The sequence below is a fragment of the Furipterus horrens genome, unplaced genomic scaffold (assembly GCF_987537825.1).
Source record: "Furipterus horrens unplaced genomic scaffold, mFurHor1.1.pri manual_scaffold_9, whole genome shotgun sequence".
NCBI lineage: Eukaryota > Metazoa > Chordata > Mammalia > Chiroptera > Furipteridae > Furipterus > Furipterus horrens.
The window spans coordinates 28,221,681-28,239,799 of NW_028327179.1; the positions used below are offsets into that span (position 1 = coordinate 28,221,681).

At 39.9% G+C, this 18,119-nt stretch overlaps 2 protein-coding genes across 2 annotated transcripts in view; one reads left to right on the forward strand and one right to left on the reverse strand.

The window, feature by feature from the left end:
- MIOS (meiosis regulator for oocyte development) overlaps positions 1–18,119 on the reverse strand; it is a 180,423-nt gene that overhangs the window by 161,025 nt on the left and 1,279 nt on the right. The gene's annotated exons all lie outside the window — the stretch shown is intronic.
- The window catches only part of COL28A1 (collagen type XXVIII alpha 1 chain), a 147,946-nt gene that overhangs the window by 112,859 nt on the left and 16,968 nt on the right, over positions 1–18,119 (forward strand). The window contains exons 28-32 of the mRNA XM_090287205.1: positions 11,109–11,177; positions 11,984–12,064; positions 12,154–12,189; positions 15,549–15,585; positions 17,212–17,760. Coding sequence (XP_090143331.1) covers positions 11,109–11,177; positions 11,984–12,064; positions 12,154–12,189; positions 15,549–15,585; positions 17,212–17,760 — 772 coding nt within the window. The remainder of the gene's footprint in view (positions 1–11,108; positions 11,178–11,983; positions 12,065–12,153; positions 12,190–15,548; positions 15,586–17,211; positions 17,761–18,119) is intronic.

Consider the following 18,119-nt stretch of genomic DNA (forward strand, 5'->3'; position numbering starts at 1 on the left):
CATTTTCTTGCTTGAAACAAGCATGATGCAGTTAAAACCTGAGTTAACTTTGTTAATAATAGAATTTTCTTGAAAGGTTTGCTTTCCTAGGAGATTGTGACTTTGTGGTTCTTTTCACATTATTTCCATCTGTGTCTTTGCCTCAGATATGCCCACTACATCTGTGTGTTATCAGGGCCAGCTCTTAAGTTGTCATTAAGTGGCTTATGAATTCAGTCCAAGAGCGTGTTACAGGGAAAATCAAGAGAAAAGTTTCCATTATGAGTAAAGTGGCATTTGAATTGTCAGGGATAGTTCCTATTGTGTTAAACTGGAAGCAGTGAGAAAGGAAAACAGAGCATATAAATGAATGAGGGTGAAGGCGCCCTAATAACTCTTAATATAAGGCTTTATTATACTTACATTTTCCCAGCTTTTTAAAATTAATTTTATTTTATTAAAAATATACTTCAATATATTTATCACTTTCTTTTTAAACAAATTTATTATTTTTAGCTATTGCTTTTATTTTTTATTGTGGTAAAAACACTTAACATGGGACTTACCCACTTCAGTTTTTAAGTGTAAAATACAGTATTGTTCACCGTAGGCATTATGTTGTTCAGAAGGTCTCTAGAACTTATCGATCTTATATTACTAAGACTTTATATACACTGAACAATATCCCATCTCCTCCTCCTAGATTCATTCTACTCTGCTTCTATGAGCTTGACTATTTTTGTTATCTCCCATAAGTCCAGTCATGCAGTATTTGTCCTCCTGTAACCGGCTTATTTCCCTTAGCACTCCTGTGTTCACTGCAGCACTATTCATGATAGCCGAGATGTGGAAGCAATCTAAATGCACATTGAGGGATGCATGAATTAAGAAAATGTGGTATATACACACAGTAGAATATTACCTGCAAGAACACGGGTCAACCCAGGGGACACTATGCTAAATGAAATCATCCTATCATACTTTCATTTAAGGAATTCATAAAATATTATTACTATGACTCCTTTCATTTCCATAGCATATCCAGAAAGAGACCCATACAAGAGCTAATACTGCGAATTCTGGTGAAAGACATTTCTCTGAGTGGGCAATTAGTTGTTAATCCTTTTTGTGCTTTCAATTCCTGGTAGAGAATAACCAGTTTATGGAATGCTACTGTCCTTCTGTGACTATAACCCTTTTGGACAGGAGATAAAACTAAGGGAACAACACAGAGGCATATACCCTGTAATTCACATCTCAACTACAAGAATTTAAAAGCTATATGCTTCCATCACGGCTTTTAGATGTCAGTGTCAACAATGTCTCCAGAATTTCTACACGGGAGGGACAGCAATCCAAGAGTCCGGGTGGCTTGGGCCCTGACCTGGAAGAGAGTGGGCAAAGCAGGGGGTCTGCTTACAGTGGGTTGGAAGTCCCCAGCATGGCTGAAGGAGACCATGGGATGAAAGGTGGGGGTGATCTACCCCTTGACTGCTCTTTGGTTGCACCTCACAAGTTAACAGGCCTCACCAAATCTACTCATAGTAAATAACTTCGGCCTAAGGAAAAACCTGGCTGAATGTCACATTGGAATATTCTTTTTGATATGATTAAACATATAACATAGAGCCTAAACAAGTTGCCCTTTCCCCAGCCTTCGCACCTGAATGTGTGACAGTTAAGGCACATTCATTGTGACAGCTGGAGCTGCCACCTTCTGTTTAAGTATAAAGTTGCCTGCTGTACTTTCCTGTTCATCTTCATGGAAATGACTTCCACAATACATTTCTTTGTGATGTTTTTCAAGTCTATGCATAGCCGAGCCTATTTAATTCTAATTAGAATCTTCCCTTTGGCTACATGTCCAAGGATGCATGACATATATTCCGGTATATTTGGAATCTATTTCTTTTTTTTTTTTTTTTTTTTTGCATATAATAACATTCCAGTTTCCAGACACTGGGACCTGCATATCTTTGGAGCCATTATTCAGCCTACCCCAGTATTAAATCAGCATAAAGGGGGCTTTGCCTTTCATGCTTCTGGGCCAATTCTTGTCTGCTGGTAAACTGATACATGGAAAAGAGAAAAGTAATTTAAAAAGCATACAGCATTTCATGGAATCCTTTTGTTCAGCAAATTTGTACACAGGGAATGAAGGTTGTGCCAGGCATCCCTGAAGAAGGAGCCCTGTTTCCCGATGCTGTGGCAGCAGTTCTGGCCAAACTCGGTAGCACCTCCCACTGTCCCCACACCCTGGTGGCAACACTGAAGGGCCCTGTACAGTCAGCAGAACGCTTCTTAAATGACTCATGGCCATTTTCTAACTGCTGATCAACCCTTTACCTCTTTGGTTCAACAGTCTCTGGGGCCAGTGCCACAGGAGCTATTAATAAACTGGGCCTGGATTCAGCCCCAGACTCCAGGCCAGAGGACCTGTTTATAAACGCCTCCTTCATGACCCATGTCTTAAAATCTTGGCTGGCACTTTTCCATGTGTCTCTAGTCTGTTATCTCTTGTCCATATCAACCTCCAAAAGCTTATCATGAAATTTGCCTCATATGAACCAGAGAAGCACCAAGTACCTGTGGGGGTTTGTAAGGCTAAGTAAGACAGTGTTTAAGGTGCACGGTCTCTGGAAAACTTCTACCCAAATGATAGCCAGACTCAATATCCACTCCCCTAGCACAGCAGGAGATATGTAGGACCCTAAGGTATAAAGGTAAATAAGATGAAGTATCCCTACTTGGGGCGTTTAAAATAAATAGGACATAAAGGATATGAGCATGCACATGTAATGGGATATGGCTACAAGAGGGGTGCAGGTTGATATAGGGGTATTATTCTTGGCTATGGCAAGAGAGAGTCAGGGGAGAACCCCTTGGAGGTGTTTGCCGGCTGGCACTCGCCAGTGACGGTATCCAGGGAGCACAGACAAGGCCAGAACAAGAAAATTCAAGCCTGAAAGACTGAGAGGTGAGTTAAAGAGAGAAAGCCAGGGAGAAAAGGGATGTGGCTGAATAGAATTTCTGTATTTGATAGACTTGGGTCTGAAATGGCTAACAAGTGGGACAGTCTAGAAAGCAGATATAAATTAGGCCTGGAGCTTAGAGACTGGGATAAAACTGGGGATTAGAAAATTGGGAGATTATCCCTATAGGGCCACCATTAATGTCTTGGATGTGAAAAAGATTGCTAATGATAACACAAAGTAAAAGTAAGACACCAAGGCAGACACCAATCCTGAGGGCACAGACAGCACCAAGAGAGATGCTGGAGTCCTGAAAACCAAACTGACCATGAAACAAGCAACCAGGAGACACACTGCCCTGACACATACCCAGCAAGGGGAGCCTTCCTGAGTCCTGTCTCCAGCGGAGGCAAGTGCCATAAAACCAACCTTGTCATTTTCTATTATCATTTGTGATTCAAGTAATTCAAATGCCGCGCAAGATATTCATGAAATTTGGCCAACTTTACAGAAGAATATTTAGGCAGAGGGCAGGACAAGTCAATTTATACAACTGATTCCAACTGGTAAAGCTCCTAGAAGCCATGATACTTTGCACTGTGATCTACCAATGTATTTAATTCTAGTATTTATACTACTAAGAATCATTTTATTATCAGACACCATGGAGTAACCAAATAGTCCAGTTAAGTGGCTTTTGTTGCTGAGATTATTTGCATATATTTATGTACCACTTGTTCAATCAGTTTATCATCTGCTAGTAAATATAAACAGACAAATGAAAGCAGAGACTAAAAGTTTAAGAAAAATTATTGGGGGAAAATATGCCCAAATTGAGCACATTGAGCTATAACTGTTGTGAGCTAACCTTGGTCAATGTGGACATTTACAACTTGTCAGATTCTTTTTGGTGACTATTAGTACCTCTGAAGATTAAAAGTTAGTTGGAGTTGCCTGCACCCTCCTAGACATCCTGGCTATTCGGTGGCATGTTTTATTTGAAGCAAGTGTTAACATTCTGCCCTGTATTCAGCTACTTATGAACATGTATGCAAAGAACATGCAGTGATAGCTTGTCCCAACTTCCAATTCTCTTCTCTATCTTTTAAAGCACTTTCGCAAGCACTTTGCATAAAGTGATCACTCTGAGGCAAATATAAGAATATTCTCATGATGGGACCTGTTGACCTTTTAGTCAGGTCAACTGAAGAGATTCTTCATCACGTGATGAGAATAGGATGCACCTATTTTGAATGAGGGTAAATTGTTTTTATCATCCCTCTGGAGCAAATTCAGATAGTAATAGTGGAAGCACATGTCTCTGAAGTGCGAGTCACTGATTATGTTATTTCAAATGTTAACTCAGCACCCCTGGAGTGTAAATTAAATTAATTTGCATATACACATATTCGTGATACTGTCTAAACTGAAACATATTAAGGGAAACGACAGAAAATATAACAATTATCTCACGTTTTTCATGAATAGATAAAAAAGCCACTGTGTAGGCTGAATAATGTCCCCCAAAATGTCCATGTCCAAGTCCCTAGATTAGGCGGCTTTAGTGAACAAGCACAAGGCTGTCTTAGTCCCCACTGGCGAATGTTAATATATCAAAATGGGACATTAAGTTAGAAGAATTCAATTCCACAAAAGAAAGGATTTTATGAAACTAGAAACTCTTGATTGATTTTCAGGTAAGAGATGAGGAAACTTCTATTCTGTGGCAAGATAGAACCAAGAAATAAAAATCAGGAGAGCCTCTGGGGAAACTGTCAGCTTTGCACTTCCAAGAGAGAGTTACTGTTCGAGGCATTGCTGTGAAATCAGATATAATTTGAGGTGACGTGGAAGAACTGCAAAAGCTCGGTTTTATCATTTGTATGCTTTCTCCCAGGGTTATTGTAGAAATTAAATAAGAACATGTCTAGCTCTATTATTACCTAGCTCAGTCCTTCACACACAGGCACATGACAATTGGCAGCTGTTAGTTATAACAGGAAATTGTTATGATCAGAACTTCACGGAGGAGGTAAATGCCAAAATGCCAGGCCATGCAGTTGTTCTAGGGGTCTCGGGATCACCTTCATCTATGTGTACAATGATATAGTCTACATAGGCCACCTGGAAAAGACCATTTTCCTTTTAAAGTGAATTAGCTGTGCCCATGAAGCCTAGGAAAATAATCCCTTTCAGTACAGAGTGGTTCCTGGATTCCAGGCCAAATACTAGATGCCTATTCAAGGCAGGTCACTATAACTTGCTAACTCTACCATTACCCACTAAATCAACATCTTAATACAATACTGGCTTTTTTCTTCAAGCTGGCAGAAGGCAGCTTGAATAAGCTTTTACTCCTCACTTTCAAATTTTACAATTCCCCTGGTTCCTAATTAGCAAGACTCTAATCACCATCAGGAACAAAGAAAGGCAAACAAGGAGAGGCAAAAGAAAGAACGATAGATTGATTTATTCTAGGATGTTTTGGAGGCCACTACAAAAAGATGGGATGGGTTTAGATTTTTAATCATGGTTGCATGTTTGCATCCTACAAAGAAAATTTAGTGAAAATATAAAATGCTTTCTCTTCTCATAGCTTCTATAACAAGAGCTCTCAACCTAGAATGTTCCAGTTGACTTATGACAGGTTAGCCAGAGGTTTCCTTTGTTTTCATATGAAAACAGGCCTCTGCAATTTCTCAGAGAAGACGGCGAATTTTGATAAAGAAACCCAAGCTTCTGGTTGAGATGGAAATACAGGAGATACTGGAGATATGTTTTCTAATTTTGACTTTAGCCCTTTTTCTTTTAGCAAGAAGAGAAAAGTGATAAGGAAGAAAGCAGCTCAACAGTAAACGGAAAAATGTGTAAAGATAAAAAATAAAATGGTGAAGTGTTTTCACTGAAGTGAGCCTGAGTTTGAGCCCAAATCCCATTTAGGTATAATGGTTGGGGCTTTTTTTGTTTATTTATTTTTTCTCTTACCATCCACATTTTAACCTGAGGCTATGGGCAAGTGCTGAAATCCTAGAAGACACGAAAAACTTCTCCCCCAATAGTGAACTTCCTAGTACTCTTCTATACATGTGAAATGAATCATGTCCATGTTCTAAATAATTATCCTGATCATTACCTATGAGATAATAGAGGAAACTTCAGAGGCATTAACTCAAACTGGAAGGGAAAATGGAAGCCGTGCAGCTCAGATGTCCTCCTTTCTTGGTTAGCATTTATATCATCCCCACACAGAGAAGTCACAGTGTGGTGGAAGACAACCAATATTAGGCTTATGAACTGGCTGTGTCCAAGTGTGACGATGCCACTGCTGGTTTAAAAGGTTGAACTAAACTTGGTACTGTATGACTATAAATCCTGGGGCAACAGGATTTGGGTAACCTTGTAAGCCTCCTGAATTCACAGAGCAAACGTTTCCCTGGCCATTGTGACTCAGTTGATTAAAACGTCATCCTGTAAACCAAAAAGTCCCAGTTTCAATTCCCAGTCAGGGCACCTTCCTAGGTTATAGGTGCGATCCCTCAGTCAGAGCATGTGCAGGATGCAGAAATTGATATTTCTCTTTCTCTCTCCCTTCCTCTTTCTCTCTCTCTCTCTCTCTGTCTCAGAGCAATTTAAAAAATGTCTCTAGGTAGGGAGAAACCCACAACTGTGGCTTTGCTTTAAGATTCTTGGTGTTCTTTTAACCTATGGGTTCCCAGCTTTGGGTAGGTAAAGTACCTGCATACTCATATGTTTCAGTTCCCTGAGCATTGATAGATGATATCTTTTTTCAATCATTTAGTGCATTAATTAATTCATTTTATATATTATTTTAAGTTTTATTTTGAAATAATTGCAGACTTACAAAGAAGTTGCAAAGATAGTACAAAAAATGAATTCCCATGCACCCTTTACCCAGATTTCTTAAAGGTTAACATTTCACATTTACTTTATCAAACTGTGTGTGTGTGTGTGTGTGTATACACAATTATTATTTTTCTGAAGCACCTAACAGTAAGTTGCAGTATTTAACCCCAAATATATAGTATTTTTCATATAAACAAGCACATTCTTTCACATAACACAGTAAAATGATAAACATTAGCAAATTATTACAGTCATGTGTTGCTTAACATCAGAGATGTGTTCTGAAAAATGTATATTAGGTGATGATATCATTGTAGAAACACCATAGAGTGCACTTACACAAACCTGGATGATCTAGCCTGCCACACACCTCAGCAGTACGTTATTGTATAGTCTCGTGCTCCTAGGCTACAAGCCTGTACGGTATGTTACTTTACTAACTACTGTAGGCGATTATAACATAATGGTAATATCTGTGTATCTAAACATCTAAACATGGAAAAGGTACAGTATAAATATGGTATAAAAGATAAAAAATGATACACCTGTATAGGGCACTTACCAGGAATGAAAGCTAAACATGCTGATCCAGGAACAGGAATGTGGGCTGGACTGATTGGAAATATTGAGAAACTGGCTGGATAAGGCACAGACACCATAATAGTGGCTGTCAGCGGGGAGCAAATGGTGCCTGAGGGTCAGTAGGAATAAGAAATATGGATGGAGCATAAAGGATCACAGGAGACTGTCACAGCAATGTGGTTTTGGCTATTGCATGCTGGAGCAGTGGTCAGATGAAGGAACTTTGTGGTATTCATAAAAATAGAGGGTGCTTAACATGCAGAGAGGGGAGAACTGAGGACTCAGTATTTTGACGTAGGAAATTTGGTTTTGGTTCAAGGAGTTCTCTCTGGCATTGAATTAATGGATGAAATAAAACTTATCTATGCTTCACATCATTACAATCCAAAAATATTTCCAAAGTGCAGGAACAGGCTGACTCCACATGACCACAGAAAGCTTTTACTAGAGTGGCAGTGACATGTAGTGCTTGTTGAGACAGCTCCTGTGGACCTGTGTCCTTGTAGAGAACCTTAGGTCCTTAACAAAGAATTTCCAGCAATGATCTGAGGGCCATCACACTAGATCTGGGAGGACAGTAGAGCCCTCTGAGTCTGTAGTGCTTGGGAGACAGGCTCCTCCTGCCAAATGGGTCAGTGACTGACTGCTTGGGCTGTAATCTGTGCACTCAAAATTGAGGTGCTGTGAGTGAGAAGGAGTCTATTGCCAAGCCCCACAGATATTGCTCCTGACAGGACAAAAAAAAGTCCTCCTGAACCAAATAGCCTTCCATTTCTTACAGGAAACAGCTCTGTTAGTATCTATGGGACCTCCACCATATATACGGTCTGTCATTGACTGAAACATCTTTAGTAGCACGTGACTGTGTTGATATACTACTGTCTAATCTACAGACCTTATTCAGTTTGCCAAGTGTTCTGTTAATTATTTTCAATTAATTTTTTATAAATTTTTAAATAAAGTATTAAATACAGAAAACAAAACAAAACAAAACAAAACCCTTTTAAGTACGTACATTTCTATGAGTTCCAGCAAATACACAGGAGGCCTCCAATGGTCTGGACTGAGGATGGTTTCCTGACCCTCCCCAAGGAATGAGGCATCGCTAAAGGTCTGGGCCTAGGATGCATTTCTGCAGGTTTTATTCTTTATCCTTCTCCCAGCTGCTATGGGTTGTCGTCTGTGCCCTCATAGCGACAGTGTTTGCGCACCCACCCCAGCAGCTGACGATTTTTGTCCCAGAGAGGGCTTTGTGCCTTCCTCTGGAGGACTGTGGCCTCCCCGAGGCCTGAGCCACCAGGGAGCTTCGGGACTTGCCCCATCTCCAGTCTCTCCCTTGAGCATTGGTGAGGTTGCTGGAGAAAAGGCTGTGGGTGGGTGTGGATTTCCTGTGTGCCTGAAGCTCCCAGGGGTCCTGTCCTCTCACACCAGCCATACTCAGCCTTTAGCAATTTGTTAAAAATCCTACTTGAATTCTTCCTACCAGCTTGTATGACATCTGGTGTTTCTGCTAGGTAAGTGAGTGCTGGGGTCCGAGCTCTCCTTGGATGAGCCTGTGTTTCTTTAGATTTTGAGTTAGCTGGTTGCCTTGCAACCACAGCTCTGCGATAGATTCAGGGAAAGTTGTGATTTCATTAGTGAGCATTTCTTGTTGTTTTAAGAATAAAAGCAGCCTTTTTCTGGTTTTCTAGACTCTAAGTAGAAGATGGATATCTATATTACATTTTTTGATCATCTATGAATTTTACCTTACTGAGAAAACACTTGCAAAGAAAAACTGTTGTTTCCTGACACATCAGTAAAGAAAACAGATCTACTAAAATAGTCAGGTAGTTGTGCATTCTCCTTAGAAAGGTCTCTCACAGAGAACAAGCAATCATATGAAAAGTTAAAAAGATCACATCTTAAAAGGACAGATCCAAAAGTAAGATACACTGGTTAAGAAGCCAGGTTTGACATTTAAATTTATTTAATTATACCTTCAGATAGACAGGTTCTTTCCTGCAGCTGCTTCTGACCCATCATGAAATCATTGTATATCATTTTCCTGACATTTGTAAAGAAAAAATAAAATCTGATTGGATAGCATTCACCACTGCCAAGCTAAGGCAAGGACTTACTTGCTAAAGGCTTGTAGCTAGATTGTCTGCTCTGAAAATTATAGGAAGCCTTTAACTATTTTGAAGGGAAGCTGGTGATTAAACAGTGAAAAAAATCTTTATTGTAGGGAAACCCAGCTGCCTGGAATAGCTACAATGTTAACAATTATATATAAAATGTCTATATTATGAAGTAATGCAAAATAAATTTCTCAACATGGAGGTGCTCCAAACATGATAATGGGCTACTTGGAGATTTTCCCCTCAGGGCATCACAATGCCACCATAGCAGCTATTAACTCTGTTAGGAAACTGTGTCATTTCTTAAAAGCAGCTAGTTCGTCAAAAACATTTATCAAACATTTTCTATATTAGCTGCTGTAGGAGTCTGAAAGGTTGTAAAAGAAAAAATTATTCTGAATAATTGTCCGAAAGATATTGAGTCCTTTCTGGACCCGCTTTGTCTAAATATATAATTCCCCGTGATAAACCACCATCACACCACAATCCCAGGTCCTTTGTCACACTGTTCTGTCCTTTGGGGTCAGGACAAAGCCAACCATAGATTTCCTTTCAATGTTCTTCCATAAACCTGTAATCTCCCTTACACTGGGCCAGGAACCCTCTTAACCCCTCAACCAGTGGCCTCATGCATCTCATTGACAACCCCAAACTACCTTTGCACCAGGTACATAGTTGAATGAAGAAGTTCTTAGTCACCTCTACACACACACACACACACACACACACACACACACACAACCTCGAATAAATGAATTTATGCCAAAGTATCATTTACTGATACATCTTTCTTATACATTTTTGATTTTTTAATTTTCTTTAATTAGAAGAGAGAATGGGTGGCGCTCAGGCGGGTAGCTTTCCACTGTCCTTCGCATCACTCTGTGGGCGAGCTGCCTAGTCAGTATGTAGGCAGACGCCTCTATCCTTCCGACTCAAGATGAGGCTGCAGAGCAACTCTTAGTAGAGCATGTTTCCCAGTAGGTGTCATGAAGCTGGGCTGTCTTACCCACACATTCCTGCCCATTCCTTTTTATTACACCTGAGTTAGCAGCACAATCTTTGGAAGCAGAACAGGTTTTTCTCCTCTCATTTCTTCTGCTTAAACCTCCAGCTTGGAATCTGAGTGTTGGTGAACTATATAAATAACTCTTTGGCATTAATCAGATGTTATTGTATCTTCTTTTTGTCCATTATTAAGATAATGCATGCTTTTAATATATAATAAAATTTAGAAAAAATATAAAGAAGATTACAAAAATCACTGCCCATGTCACAACTGAAATAATAACTGATTGTTATGTGTGAACTAATTGATATGATGTTCATAGTTTGTAACAGGACAAGGTGGGGGTATTTACACCACAGAAATAGGCACATTCGATAAACTTGCTACCTCGCTTCTACTGCACAATCTGCAGTTCAACTTTTCCTAGCAGACCACTGAGCCTATCTGACACGTATATTTTCACCCAAATTCAGATAATGTTATAATGCAGTATTGAAACTGCAAGTATATGTCTGACCCAAAGAATATTCTGAGTTTTCTTGGAAGATTAACAAGAACACCCTTTTCTCGTATTGTGTGTAGGGAGAACAAGGACCTCAAGGCTTTCCGGGGCCAAAGGGCACGACAGGCCGTGGCTTCCCTGGCAAGAAGGTAAGTGTTTTAGGACCCCGAAAACATCTAGGCTTAGGATCTCAAGTGCTTGACTTGAACTTTGGAAGAGCTCTCATATACTTGTTACTCTTCTTTTTACAAAACTCAGAGAAAAAATCCATTTGAAAGCGAATCCTTATGCATTTTTTTCTTATCTACAAACATGCTTACTTTATAAAATCTCACTTCATTCACGCTCAAAAACCAGCTGGTAAAGGAATAAATCCTTTAAACATAACACATAAAAGATACCAGATAATTCAGGTGTAAAATTATATAATAGTTGGACTTCCTGAAGGCAGTGAGCTAACCTGACAGTATCTTAAGGTCTCTTCACTTTGAGATCTCTGGTTCATGATGAATTAGATTATGGTATTATGGTATTATGGTATTTGCATGGGCAACAGCAGACCCTCCATATCACCCTGCCCAGGCTCTGTAGCTTCAGCTTCACTGGAGAGGACACTCCAGCGTCATCGCAAGATGTCGATTCAACACAGGAGGAGACAGATACCGTGTCACTCCCGAGTCGGACTGCACAACCATTCTCGGCGGTGCTGATAGACTCTTAAGAAGCTACACCATCGTCTCTCGAGACGGACGGCTGCCGACGACGACGATTTGGGAGGAGGGAGAGGGAATATAAATAAAGTGCCCACAATTTTTTTTCTATCATACATTTGTATCAACAAGAACTACACATCTTCAAGACATACCAGTTATAAATAAACAAAATTTTGAGTTGTTCTTACTTGGCTTTAAAATTCACATTCTAAACTTCTCTTTTCACTTCTCTTATTCTAAAGGGAGAGCATGGAGAACGGGGTGATGTGGGGATTAAAGGCAGTAAAGGGGAAATTGGAGAGCCCGGATCTCCAGGAAAACAGGCAAGAAGTGATTTTTAAAGTCTTACTGTAATTTTATACATGAACTAGTTCTAACCTATACTGATTGTAACTCTTCTTCTGCTAAGCAGGGGTTACAGGGACCAAAAGGAGACCAAGGCCTTACAGTAAGTATCAATCCTAGAGGCTAATTGAGGATACTTGCAAAATTACTATATTCATATTTTAGCTTTAGAAGTATGAATTTTTTTGATGCAAAATTCCACTTGCTGTTTAGACAACAGCACTGCTAACCACCCCAGCATTGACTTAGATGCACGAGGTAACTGAATCTGAATGTGATGGAGAAATATCACCTAGCAACCCTTATCTGGCCTCCTGGTAGAGACTTGTGACTATTCCCCTCTGATTCCTGGTAGAAATGGTAACAAGGTGAGCTGTTTACAAGAAGCCAAATGGCCAAATGACTTTGGTTTTACATGATCCTTCACATTTCAGAACAGGGGCTCTTTTTTCCTCAACTAGTTTCTATAGGAAGTGCTCTGAAAAGAATAGCAATTGCAGTATTTTTATGTACTGATTCACTAATACAAATATTTGTGAAACATCTACAAACTATTTCTACTCTCTCCCTGCACCACAGCAAACAAAAAGGCAACTCTTTGAAGTCCCACAGGGTGGAAAAATTCCAGAATTTTTATAGCAAAATCTGATTCTTCCTTCCTGACTTGAAGGCACTGTATATTCTGGAATAGAGAAGAAATAGGGACCTTCTCTTTTTTTTCTTTTTTCTTTTTTGGAGGATCATGGTCTGGTTCTGGGGATGCTGATTCAAGTTACCTTCCTGGGAAAATCCAGGTGCGAGGTGGGTGGGAGTCCCGGTCATAAAGGTGAGAGATGAGAGCTGGGCATGTGACAAACAGAACTGCACACATTTTTTTTGTTTGTTTGTTTGTTTGTTTGTTTGTTTTGGCCCATCTACCTGCATCTCTTTGTTCTTCCCCACCACAATTCAAGCCCCCACCTCCTCACCCAAGATGTCTGTGATGAATGGAGCAGCTACATGTGCAGCAATTCCTCCCCAAAAGTAGCACTGGAGAGTGTACGCAAATACCCAGAGAAGTGGTCCCCATAGGTTTATACCCTCTTTCCTGTTCCAACATGAGGAGGAGGCTGGTTTCCTCCATCCATTCATTTGATCATTCACTTCACCAACATGTACTGGACATGTGCTCCAGGTCAGGCTCTGAGAGAGACACTGGGAGAATAATGGAGAATAAGAGACTGTCTCTGGACTCCAAGAGCTCGCGGCCCAGTAAACAGAAAGACAAACAAGAGATGTTCCCGTACAACTTGATACATGCCATGAGAGAAGTAGATATGTGGGTCTGGAGGAGACAAAAATGATGATGATGATGTTTGGGGGCAGGACAGGCCTTTGTCTCTTAAACAGAAGGTTTTTAAACAAGAGACAGAGATCTGAGAAATGGGGGGTATGATTCTTCTGACTTTGACTTTCCAGATTCTGGAAAAAGGAATGAGCAGGAAGGGAAGAGTGAAGGAAAAGAGAATTTGTTCAGCGAGTCTAGGATAAATATATAAATATATACATTTCCCCTTTCTACATCCATTCTAGTTTCAGATTTCTTAAATGCCTTGGTAGATGTGAAAAAGCATGCCAAGACCTAAAAAAAGAAGATAACTGTTGACTCTTTCATTTTATATAATTTTGTTAATAGCATACTGGGATTTCTTTTTAAATAGCCACTTGGAATTATTGGCTTCTACTTAATTTATGGTAAAAAAAATTAAATTAAAATGCTCTGAACATTCTTATACATGTTCTATTAATGCTTGACACCAGCAATGTCACTTTCTCCCCCATTCTGTCATTATAGATTTATTTTTCTTTGAAACTTTACTTTTGCGACTGTTAAGTTTTATCTACTTAGATTAGGTGCACTGCTCCTTCCTGTCGAGATTTTCTGGGCTTCTGTTTCTTTCCTCTATTAGTTAATCATTCCCATCAGCTTCCCGTCTTTGGCAAATGTAGAGTCCCGCCTTCTCCAGTCTCATGGCAGTTACTCGTAAGCCTGCTACTCAGGGCAGGACACTGGCAGTTGTACTCCTAGTATCCAGCTCTTGCTGCGCCCTTCTAAGGGAGCCAGTGGGCATCAGGACCAGGAAGGAGCCTTCAGAACACTGGGACATTTTGTGAAAGAGTGAAAGAGAGAGGATTAGGAACTGGAGAGGGTCTTGCAAAATTGGGGAGTGGTACAGAGAAAGAGGAGGGGATACGGCATAGAGTACCCTCTCTTTTGGTCATGGTGCTTGTCTTAGTTGTTCAGTATATGTGGGTTAAATCATGTAACTGAATATATGCATTGCTCGCACCATTGTATGTAGTATCAATGCCCCCCCCATCCATAGCGAATATATTCTGACACCCCCAATAGATAGATGCCTGAAACCACATAGTACCCTATATATACTATGTTTTTTCCTATACATACATACCTATGATATAGTCTAATTTATAAATTAGGCATAATAAGAGATTAACAATAAAACTGATAATAAAATGCAACAATTATAATATGCTGTAGTAAAAGTTATGTGAATATGGTCTCTCACTCTCTCAAAATATCTTATTTCACAGATAGAAGATTCACTCTTATCATAGATCTTAGCAACTTCAGCATAGGATTTTTTCCTTATTAAGTCAAGAACTTTTACCTTTTCACTGAAATGGAACACCTTATAGCGTCTTCTTGGCGTATCTAATTTCCAGCATCACTACTCTTGTGCTTTGGGGCCATTCGTAAGTAGAATAAGGCTTCCTTGAACACAAGCACTGCCATACCATGACAGTCCATCTGATAACCCAGTGGGCTACTAAGTGGCTAATGTGACAAGGGTGGGAGTGGGGTGGGGTGGGAGGAGGCAGAGTGTCTACAAGATAGATATGCAGGACAAAGGGATGATTCATGTCCTTGAAGGATGGAGTGGGACAGCACGAGATGCCATCTTGCTACCCAGAACAGAGCACAATTTAAAACTTAAGACTTGTTTATTTCTAGGATTTTCCATTTAATATTTTTCAAACTGCAATTGACTACAGGTACCTGAAACCATAGGAAGTGAAACTGTGGAAGGGGGGCAGGTTACTTTGTGGGGCCAGAACCTGTCCTAAGAGCTCTGTTTGTGTTACCTTGTTTAATCATCCATCCCCAGCCCTAAGACATGGATACTGTTAAGTCACCTAATGTCCAAGGTCATACAGCTGAAAATGCTGGAGCCACTGTTTGAACTCCAAAAGTCTGAGCTACTTCATTTCACAACACAAACACATTTCAGTTATGATATATTATAGCCAACTTTTAACCTTTATGCTATTTATTTTATTTTCTGCAGTGGATGGATTAAATCAAATGGTCCAATGCTGATTATAATAAGACATATCTTTTATGACTATGGGAATAATATTATGGTCATATAATTAATACATATTCCTTTTTTTCTCCAGAAAGAAGAAATTATCAAACTTATTTTTGAAATATGTGGTAAGACTTAACTATCAAGAAAAAAAAAAAAAAAAAGAACCCTTTAAAGTACCAACCCCACTATATTCTGTGTTGGTCAAGATAATATGTTCACCTAGAAAATGTATATTATAGAGCTCATGAGAAAGTTTAAAGCTCATCTGACATGTCAGTGGGAAACTGAAAGGAGGCAGTGAGAGGGGCTGTGGGAATCCTGATTTAAGAAAAGAAAGTCATCTTCCCAGGTGAAGACACCTGCCTAGAGTCTGTGAGCAGCCAGGCCTTTTAAAGCACAGTACTTATTTATATTCAATGACATTTACCTGAGCTTGGGAAGAAAAAAAAACAACAAAGGAAACAGGACCATAGAATTCTCTCTGATATTTGAGTCCAGCCTGGCTGGTGACTATCATGTCAGTGTTTTTCCTGAAGCCAGAAGTCTTTCTGAAGTTTGTTTTGAGCACTATTTCTAGAGTGCATCCCACCTGAAAGGCAGGGACAGAGTCAGGAGGTCCTCTTGCATCACAACTATATCAAAATGCTTCTGCATATTTGGCTAAAAATCTTAGACTTAAAACACAGTTACCAGAAAGAGGAAGAAAAGAGATTAGCCAAACAGCAAGAGATTAAATGGAATAATAAAGACAAAAGAACCTTCTATGGTTAAACAGGACAGAGGCAGGAATATCATTGTTCTTCCATACAGATAACTCCAGCACTGGTTTGTCACCCCAAAGACTTCTGTACCAGCCTGGGGTTCTGTATAGTGACAGGCCAAGTTAGATGTGACTTCTGAGTTCTAGAAGCTCTATAAAAACAGCACCAAGTTTCCTCATGATTTTTGGGAGTAGGGTTGTTGGGCAATAGGAGTATGGATAAGCCAATGGATCCTTGATCATTCTTATTGCTTGGGGACTCTAGCTACCGCTTGAAACGGAAAACCCTAAAAAGAAGTTGTTTATTGACCAATTCTCATTACTCTCAAAAGGTTTCATAGTACAGATGGACTACGGGCCTCGTTGATAAGATGGGTGCCACCTTAGGTGACATTATGGGTGACTGGGAGCATAAGCTAGAGTAGCTATTCTTTATTCTTATGTACTCTTAAAAGCTTCAATCCTTCCCTTGCAATTAAAAATTTTCATCCCATTACTTTACCCACTGGCCATGCCAATGAGCCAACCTCTATTTTCATATGAGGATGTGGTTGAAGACTGAAATATTAGCTTTCAGATTCAGATTAAATGAAAATGACAGAATGACAAATTTAGAATAGTGGTTATCTCTTGGGAGCAGGAGGGGAATGTAATCAGAAAGCAGACACAGGGGATGCTGACTCTAAAAAACTGAAATGTTTTTAGTTTTTAACCTGAGAAATTTGCACATAGTACTGATTATTTTGTCATCTATAGTACTTCTTTTCAAAGAAATTATTCTTTTTTAAGAGTCAAGTATAAAAACCAGAAGGGACACAGTTGTCCGCTATGTTCACAGTCACAGAAAAGGAAGGTAATAGTCCAGGTCTCTGGTTCATCTGTGCCCACCTCTCACCACCATCCCACCCCCCACACACGCCAATCTGCTGTTAATCAGTGATGTTTTGAGTTTTATTCCTTCAAAGTTTCTGTCTCGACATTCACCTTTTAGGTTGTGGGCCAAAATGTGAAGAGACTCCGCTAGAGCTGCTGTTTGTGATTGACAGCTCAGAAAGCGTGGGGCCAGACAACTTCCTGATCATCAAAAATTTTGTGAAGACTCTGACTGAACAGGTCACTCTGGACCTCACCACAGCCCGCATAGGCATAATCAACTACAGCCATAAGGTGGAGAGGGTGGCTCATCTGACGGAGTTCTCCAGCAAGGATGACTTCAAGCTGGCTGTGGACGGCATGCAGTACCTGGGGGAAGGCACATACACTGCCACAGCTCTTCATGCTGCCAACCACATGTTTGAAGCTGCAAGGCCAGGTGTAAAGAAAGTGGCTTTGGTCATTACCGATGGGCAGACAGATACCCGAGATGAAAAGAACCTGACAGAGGTGGTGAAGAATGCCAGGGACACCAGTGTGGAAATATTTGTGATTGGGGTGGTGAAGAAAAATGACCCCAACTTTGAAATATTCTACCAAGAAATGAATCTAATTGCTACTGATAGCGAGCACGTTTATCAATTTGATGACTTCATTACCCTGCAAGGTAAGACTCAGCTCCAGGGCAAAGACATGTATATTGTTCTTCCAGGTACAATATCATTGGATTATCCTGAGCAAAACTGGAAATCAGGAGGCTAATGAGGCTTATGCAAACATTAAATTATAACATATAAACTTCAGAAAGTAGAAGCATTTTGGATTATCCATTTTAGAGATCGTAATCCCTTGTCTTTATCATTCATTATTCATTTGTAACAAGTGCTGAGTTGATCTTGGAGGTATCTATGGTCAAAGAACATGGATGACTAGAATGTGGGGATATTGCTAAGATTATTGTTCAAAAAGTTACCTAACCTGAATAAGAGACACAACAAGCCAGTAGCAAGGAGAAAGCAACCATAG